The sequence below is a fragment of the Salmo salar genome, chromosome 04, assembly GCF_965601325.2.
Source record: "Salmo salar chromosome 04, fSalSal1, whole genome shotgun sequence".
Taxonomy (NCBI): Eukaryota; Metazoa; Chordata; class Actinopteri; order Salmoniformes; family Salmonidae; genus Salmo; species Salmo salar.
Window position 1 is genome coordinate 18,688,766 of NC_138294.1, and position 8,752 is coordinate 18,697,517.

The following is an 8,752-nucleotide window of genomic DNA, read 5'->3' on the forward strand; positions in this document are numbered from 1 at the left end:
AGTGTGCTGCCTGCATGGCCTTGCTTTGCATGCATAAAATCACAGGGCAGGTTCTGTCTGGACAACATTTACATCTCTTAACACAGCTGGGCCCGGCTAACCACTGGGCCAAAACAAACAAGGAAACGCAGAAGAACAACAATCCCTAGGTTAAATCACCACTAAAGAGGCCTTTTAGGTGTTCAACATCAAAACAACAAGGGTCCATGTTGGACCTTTTGAAATCAACTTGAGGTGTAACTTTAGAGCTGTATTTGAATGGTTGGAAGGAAAGACAGTTGAGTTTTTTGTTCATTGGTCACAGGGTTTGAAAAGTACCTTAATAGAACATATTGGACAGCTGTAGTGCGATACTGAGATGATCAGATTCATTTATTTACTGAAATCTGGTTAAATTGGAATGAACTAAAAACAGAGAATATACTTTTTTAAATGTTTTCGTAATTTCAATCGTTTACTATCTTATACATGTTACTGAAAAGTCAGTGCTACTCCTACATCCAATACTTACAGCAACAGCAACAAAAAATGTCCTAAATATACACTTTAAAAAAACTGCCAGTGGCATTACATCCATTTTACAACACATGAACAATAAACCCTTATCCATTTTACTGAGGTGAGTCAGTCCCTGGGTGGGGGTGTGGCTCAGGTGTGCTGCAGAGGAGGTAGTCGAGACCTCAGGTAACTCACTGACACGCTCACACACAACTGGAAGAACGTGTTTACAGTCACTGCATTCTCTCATCTCTACCTGACGAGACTATCCTGGATATATAGAAAACTGGGAACGCAAACCACCTTTATTTGTTGAACTGCTCATTTTTGGACTCGAGGACTGAGTTTTTGAGGACTGAGTTTTTGAAGAAGGAATGTTGAAACCTTCCTTTCTAGTAAATCTTTTATTGCTCTTCTCTCCCTGCGTCTGCTACTGTTCCTGTCGATGACATACTGCACTTTTGAACAACCTTAGAACGACCTAGACCATTAACTTTGCAAGTTAGTTCGTTCTGTTTTTGGACATTTACGAACTACACTCAACCATGCCGGTGGTCAAAGTGGAGAAAGACACTCCTTCTGAGATCTCCCTGCCTGCTCCCAACCCCCCTCATACCATCACAACAGTGTCGGGTGAACCGTCAAGGGGCCGCCGCAGGAAGAGACCCCTCCAGCGAGGGAAGCCCCCCTACAGCTACATCGCCCTCATCTCCATGGCGATAGCCAACTCGCCCAACCATAAACTGACCCTGGGCGGCATCTACAAGTTCATCACGGAGCGGTTCCCCTTCTACCAAGACAACTCCAAGAAGTGGCAGAACTCCATCCGCCACAACCTGACCCTCAACGACTGCTTCATCAAGATCCCTAGGGAGCCAGGGAGGCCCGGGAAGGGTAACTACTGGGCCCTGGACCCCAACGCAGAAGACATGTTCGAGAGCGGCAGCTTCCTCCGGCGCAGGAAGAGGTTTAAGCGCTGTGACTTTACGACCTACACGTCATTTGTACATGAGTCCCCCGTCTTCTCGCCTGTCCAGATCGCTCGCTCGACCTACTCCAGCTCCGTGTACGGCTCCAATATGGCGGTGAGTCCCCCGTACGGCCAGCATGGTCAGCTACCCTCTGCCTACTACCCATCATCCTCGCCCCCTGGGTTCGGTCCTCACTGCCAGTCCCACATGTTCAGCATCAACACAATCATAGGGCACCCCTCCGGGTGTCAGGGGCCAGAGATAATGCAGCAGCCCAGCCGGAGCTTCAGTCCAGAGGGAGGCCCCGCTGGGGGCCCCAGCCACTGTAACCTTGGAGCCCCAGCCTTCCAGGCCCAGTCATGTGGAGGGGCCATGCTGTCCCGCTCCTCGGGCCATGTGGGGTTTCCCTACTCGGGCCCCAACGGACACCACCACCACCCACACCACCACCCACCTCAGGGCTCCTACAGCCAGGGACACAGCCAGGGGTATGGAGGGTCAGGGCGTCTCCACTCCCACTCCTCACCCCACATGGCTGGAGATGCTGTGGAGCATTATGGGAGAGTGTCCCCGGGACAGTTGGGCTCGTTGGTCCAGTATAATGGTGCAGGTACCACCAGCACTGGAGCCTACCTAAGACACCCCACGTACTCGGGGAACATGGATAGGTTCGTGTCTGCCATCTGAGGAACAGTCTTCAAAGAATTATGCATTGGGTTGGTTTTTGGAAAGAACAGTTCCAGTGAACTTTTCCGTTTCAGTTGGCGGCTATGTGAGAGACACTGGTGTTAGTGGGATGGCATGACTGAAAAACAAAGACTAAAGGACATAAAATGAACAGGATTTTTCCGTCATGTTTTGGTGTGTTATTTTGACTTGAATCAATGTGCATGTTTTGAGATACAAAATGTCATTAATTCAGTAACTGTGACAAATATGATATGGACTGCAATACAATGTATACACGCTCAAGTATCAAGTGCAATGATCAGGACACTACATTGTTGAATATACATGAATGTTTAAATCCATATCACGATGCACCATAATGTGTGTACAGTTGAGATTTGAATTTAAAGGTTAAAGTATGTGTCTGGACTTGTATCACTTTGTAGCTTCATCGAGTGTATCTCAAAAGCCTGAATGAGGTTTTGCAGTTCGTTTTCTTTATTGTGGTGAAAATCTGTGGTTGCAAAAGCTCAATTTTCACGAGTTGAATGTGTGCAGGGCCTTTTTTTATGTAATTGTCTAAATGTATTTGTAATGGAATTTAAACGGTGTAAATTATTGTTTCATTTTGTGCATTTGATAAAGATTTTTCAAAAAAAAATGCTTAAGAAGTATTTTGTGCCTTTTTTTATAAGGAATAATAGTTGAATTACATTAATTTAAGCAGAACAACATAATTACTACAAAGATAAATGTATCATTGAATAAAATATGCGGATGCCTGTAGTGCAAGTTGTGACAAAAGTAGTTTCAATGGTAGAAATCAAAACTCTTGATTTGGATCCACTTAACACTTTAATAATTGTTGTAATTAAAGTGCAACAATTGGAAATGGTCATGCAAGGAGTTATGGGAATGTTTCACGTTGTTATTATTCACATGTACAGGTCAGGATACACACAATTAAATGCTTACTTGCAGGTTCCTTCCCGACAATGCAACAACTATAAGAAACAATAAAAGATAAGAACATGAATATAAAGTAAATGGCTCAGTAGAATAGAATATACATTTTAGCAGAAGCATAATAATAGAATTGTGTCACTGAAAAGTCCATAATTCTGTAGATTTACAGCTAAAGAAATGTAATAGAAATGCATACAGCTTAGAGAAGAGCAAAAGTAAAAGAGCTCTTCAACACACACTTCATGCTTCATGACATTAACAAAAAGCCTGCTTCCTTCATTCCTTGCCAGAAACAGACACTTAAGACATTTCAGACTGCATCTTTTGTGCAGCCCATTCCTCACCTCCATCATTTCAGCTCAGTTGGACATGAAGTGTGTCTGGAGCCATAGAATTATCAGTCACTGTGAACGGCAGGCACAAGTGTCATGTCCAGACATCATTGTACAGATGTAGGATCTTAATTTGATCACCCTGTTGCAGGAGAACTAAAACTTGTGGTGTATTTGAGGTTTAAAAATGCTTCTGAAGTCTGACATTTCAAAGCGGATATTACAGACTTGCAAAAAATGTTTTATTAACCCCTACAAAAATAACCATTAATTACAATCCACATAATTCACATTTCCTGTTGCTGCAAGATTATTTTCCTGCTCTAGCAACCTGGCTCAAATTAGGATCCTACATCTGTAGCGCACACTCAGACAGAAAGCCTGGCCTAATCTTCGCTAAAGAACCAGCAATCAGCAAATGAATTCACTTGGAACCTGATATTTTATCTCAGTACACTACATGTTCAGTGGTGTCAGGTAAAACATGTGTGTGGCTCAGACAGTCTATTGTCTTAATATACTTAACACTCAGGACAACAAGACTTAAAAGGGAGGAAGAGAAGGAAAAAACTGTTTATGCCATCGTTATGAGGTCGTTTCAGATCAGCTACATTTGAAGTCGGAAGTTTACTTACACCTTAGCCAAATACATTTCAACTCAGTTTTTCACAATTCCGGACATTTAATCCTAGTAAAAATGTCCTGTCTTAGGTCTGTTAGGATCACCACTTTATTTTAAGAATGTGAAATGTCAGAATAATAGTAGAGAGAATGATTTATTTCAGCTTTTATTTCTTTCATCACATTCCCAGTAGGTCAAAAGTTTACATACACTCAATTAGTATTTGGTAGCATTGCCTTTAAATTGTTTAACTTGGGTCAAACGTTTCGGGTAGCCTTCCACAAGCTTCCCACAATAAGTTGGGTGAATTTTGGCCCATTCCTCCTGACAGAGCTGGTGTAACTGAGTCAGGTTTGTAGGCTTCCTTGCTCGCACACGCTTTTTCAGTTCTGCCCACAAATTTTCTGTAGGATTGGAGGTCAGGGCTTTGTGATGGCCAATCAATACCTTGACTTTGTTGTCCTTAAGCAATTTTTCCACAACTTTGGAAGTATGCTTGGGGTCATCGTCCATTTGGAAGACCCATTTGCGACCAAGCTTTAACTTCCTGACTGATGTCTTGAGATGTTGCTTCAATATATCCCCATAATGTTCCTTCCTCATGATGCCATCTATTTTGTGAAGTGCACCAGTCCCTCCTGCAGCAAAGCACCCCCACAACATGATGCTGCCACCCCTGTGCTTCACGGTTGGGATGGGGTTCTTCGGCTTGCAAGCCTCCCCCTTTTGCCTCCAAACATAACGATGGTCATTATGGCCAAACAGTTCTATTTTTGTTTTATCAGACCAGAGGACATTTCTCAAAAAAGTACGATCTTTGTCCCCATGTGCAGTTGCAAACCGTAGTCTGGCATTTTTATGGCGGTTTTGGAGCAGTGGCTTCTTCCTTGCTGAGCGACCTTTCAGGTTATGTCGATATAGGACTCGTTTTACTGTGGATATAGATACTTTTGTAGCTGTTTCCTCCAGCATCGTCACAAGGTCCTTTGCTGTTGTTCTGGGATTGATTTGCACTTTTCGTACCAAAGTACGTTCATCTCTAGGAGACAGAACACATCTCCTTTCTGAGCGGTATGACGGCTGCATGGTCCCATGGTGTTTATACTTGCATACGATTGTTTGTACAGATGAACATGGTACCTTCAGGCGTTTGGAAATTGGAAGGATGAACCCAATTTTTTTTTTAGGTCTTGGCTGATTTCTTTTGCTTTTCCCTTGATGTCAAGCAAAGAGGCACTGAGTTTGAAGGTATGCATTGAAATACATCCACAGGTACACCTCCAATTGAGTCAAATGATGTCAATTAGCCTATCAGAAGCTTCTAAAGCCATGACATAATTTTCTGGAATTTTCCAAGCTGTTTTAAGGCACAGTCAACTTAGTGTATGTAAACTTCTGACCCACTGGAATTGTGATAGTGAATTATAAGTGAAATAATCTGTCTGTAAACAATTGTTGGAAAAATTACTTGTGTCATGCACGAAGTAGATGTCCTAATCGACTTGCCAAAACTATAGTTTGTTAACAAGAAATTTGTGGAGTGGTTGAAAAACGAGTTTTAATGACTCCAACCTAAGTGTATGTAAACTTCCGACTTCAACTGTATGTGTACCTGAATAACGGGGAGACCGTTTAAAAAAAAGTACTGTGCCTTCAGAAAGTATTCATACCCCTTGACTTATTCCACATTTTGTGCTACAGCCTGAATTCAATATACTCCAAAATGACAATGTTTTTAGACATTTTGGAAAATGTATTGAAAAAGAAATACAAAGTCAATACATGAGTCAATGCAGGTTTAAATCATTTTTGGCAGCGATTCCTGCTTTGAGTCTTTCTGGGTAACTCTAAGAGCTTTTCACACCTGGATTGCACAATATTTGCACATGATTCTTTTTAAAATTCTTCAAGCTCTGTCAAGTTGGTTGTTGATCATTGCTGTTTCAGTATGATATATTGGATAAAGTAATAAAGACAGACACCAATGTCTAGTTCAATAGCCTTGTTCATGCATTGTACAAATCCCTACACGCGGAGTCCGGGGAACAGTCCGGCTAGTCGATTACCTATCAACTAGACTCCGTAACATCATCCTTTTCAATAGAAAGTGCAAACATAACAGCATAACATTAAATTCTTAACAATCAAGTCATAACAATTAAGAACGCATGACATTTTCTTTTTACTTCAGTTGTCATCTTCCTTTCTTTTTAAATTTTCTTTTTCTTTTTTCTTTATTTTCTTTTATTTTATTTATTTTTATTTTTTAAATGTTTATTTTTATAAACAGGAGGACAAGTTAACACAGTCTCTTGCATACAGAGTAAGCCTGTCCGGTGGCTTGCACAGCCGACCCACCCGTGAGTAAGTATTGGCTCTGACAGGGGTAGGATTAGGGCCACGAGCTGGAGAGCTTGCATGTTTGGCCAGTATAATGTTTCACGAGCCTGGCGGTAGCATGCGTCACCTCCAACGTGACTGGAGTGTATGCGGGTGAGCATCTCTGGACGTAGTGATTTGGGAATAATGACCTTCTGACCTCTGAACAAGACGCCATTTTGCACGCTGATCTCATCTCGAAAGGTCCAGTATTCTCTCACTGTGAAAGGTGTCTCCTCTTTCAGGTATGGCCAACCTGCGAGAGCCATGGACTTCAGTGATTGTAGGTGTTCGTCCTTGTCAGTGTGTTGCCTGATCTGGGCTAGGCGGTGATCTGTGACGTTTAAGTAGTCTGCCTGATTGATCTGTTGAACATCTTGTTGTTCCTGCTGTAGCGAACAGATGGCCTGCCGCTGATAGGCAGTGCCTCTGCCTGTACATTGTGCCGTTGCCCTGCTCAGTGTGTCGCTGATGTACATCTCTGGTCCTGGCTTGTAAATGACCTTCAGGCTGTAGTTTTGCAGAGTCAGGAGCATGCTTTGAAGCCTCTTGGGCGCGTTGAGGAGAGGTTTACTGAATATGGCAATGAGTGGTTTGTGGTCAGTTTCAGCGGTGACCAGCTCTCGACCATACAAGTAGTGATGGAATCGCTGGCAAGAGAAGACGATGCTGAGGCACTCTTTCTCAATTTGTGCATAGTTCTGTTCGGTGGGGGTGAGCGCTCTCGAGGCAAACGCAACGGGTTGGCCTTCCTGCATAAGGCAGCATCCAAGTCCCCTTTGACTGGAGTCACTCTGGATTGTGACAGGCTTCGTGACGTCGTAGTAGCGCAACACTGGCATGGATGAAGCCAGAGATTTCATCTCCTGCACCGCTGCCTCGTGCTTGGGTAGCCAGTGCCATGGTGTGTCTTTGTCCAGCAACCGGCGCAGAGGCTCACAGACTGCTGATAGGTGTGGCATGAACTTTGCAAGATAGTTTGCAAAACCGATGAGACGCTGTACTCCTTTTGCATCAGATGGGTTTGGCATGTCGAGGATCGCTCGGACCTTGTCTGGGTCCGGCTTCAGGCCTTTTGCCGAAAGAATGTGGCCATGGAAGTGGACGTCTTTCACCTTGAACTGTAGCTTCTTCAGGCCAAGACGAAGCTTAACTGCTCGACAGCGCTCCATCAGTGCCAGGAGCTTCACATCGTGGTCGCGTTCTGCTTCATCGTCTGTGTCACCACAGCCTACGATCAGGACATCATCAGCGATGGGTTCAATGCCCTTGAGCCCAGCCAGTAACTCGTGCTGCTTGCGTTGGTATACCTCAGGTGCCACTGAGACACCAAACGGGAGCTTGAGCCAGCGTTTCCGACCCCAGGGGGTCCAGAAGGTAGTCATGAAGCTGCTTTCTTCGTCCAGCTTGCATTGAAGGAATGCATCTCGGGCATCCACCAAGGTGAAAATCCTGGCCTTGGGAAGCTTGTAGAGGACATCCTCTAGTGTCGGCATGATGTAGTGGGATCGTTTCAATGCTTGGTTCAGATGCTTTGGGTCGATGCAGACCCTCAGCTTCTCTGGTTTTTTCACTATGACCATATTGCTGATCCAGTCAGTTGGTTCGGTCACAGATGTCATGTGGCCATCGGCCTCATACTTGTCCAGCTGGGCCTTCACAGCCACTTTCATTGCAATGGGCACATTGCGAGGAGCACACTGGACTGGAGTGATGCTCTCATCCACTTCAAAGTGTACCTCACCAGGCACTGATTCAACGGGCATGTTGAATACATCGTCATATCTGCTGAGTAGTTGTTCTTTGGACAGGGGTCCATGCTGGACATGATCCACAATGTGCAGGTCATTTGGTACAGTGAACTGCATCAGTCCCAGGCGTTCGCATGTAGAGCCTGAGAGGAGAGGATGTTGACTGGTTTTCACAATCTCAAACTCCAGCTTGTGTTTGCGTCCCCGAATAACACATTCGGTCTCAAAGGTGCCCATAGAGCTCATTAGCTCTCCTGAGTACAGTTTTAGTCTAGTATCGCTGGGCAATAGATGCGTGTCAGGTGCCAGATTGATTTTGTCTTTGTAGCTCATTACATTGCATGTAGCACCGGAATCCAGTTGACATTGTTGTTGCTTGTTGTGTAATCGTAGTGTCACAAACCATTTCTTCCCTCTTGAGTGTACAGCCCCAATGGATTCATGCATGTAAATGTCACTTTCACTGTTCAGCTCTGAACATTGAGTGACATCATCAACACAGTGAATCTTGCCCTCACTCACCCTTCTTTTGCTTTTGAGACACACTTTTGCAAAGTGATTATT

At 44.1% G+C, this 8,752-nt stretch overlaps 1 protein-coding gene across 1 annotated transcript; it reads left to right on the forward strand.

Moving 5' to 3' along the window:
- Window positions 1-681: 681 nt before the first annotated feature.
- LOC106602335 (forkhead box protein E1) lies at window positions 682-2,930 on the forward strand. The gene has a single exon (XM_014194915.3). The coding sequence runs from the start codon at window positions 1,044-1,046 to the stop codon at window positions 2,154-2,156; it is 1,113 nt and encodes a 370-aa protein (XP_014050390.1). The 5' UTR covers window positions 682-1,043; the 3' UTR covers window positions 2,157-2,930.
- The last annotated feature ends 5,822 nt before the right edge of the window (window positions 2,931-8,752 follow it).

Bases quoted from the DNA above. Each gene is read 5' to 3' on its own strand.
- LOC106602335 (XM_014194915.3), top strand. From the start codon at position 1,044: ATGCCGGTGGTCAAAGTGGAGAAAGACACTCCTTCTGAGATCTCCCTG.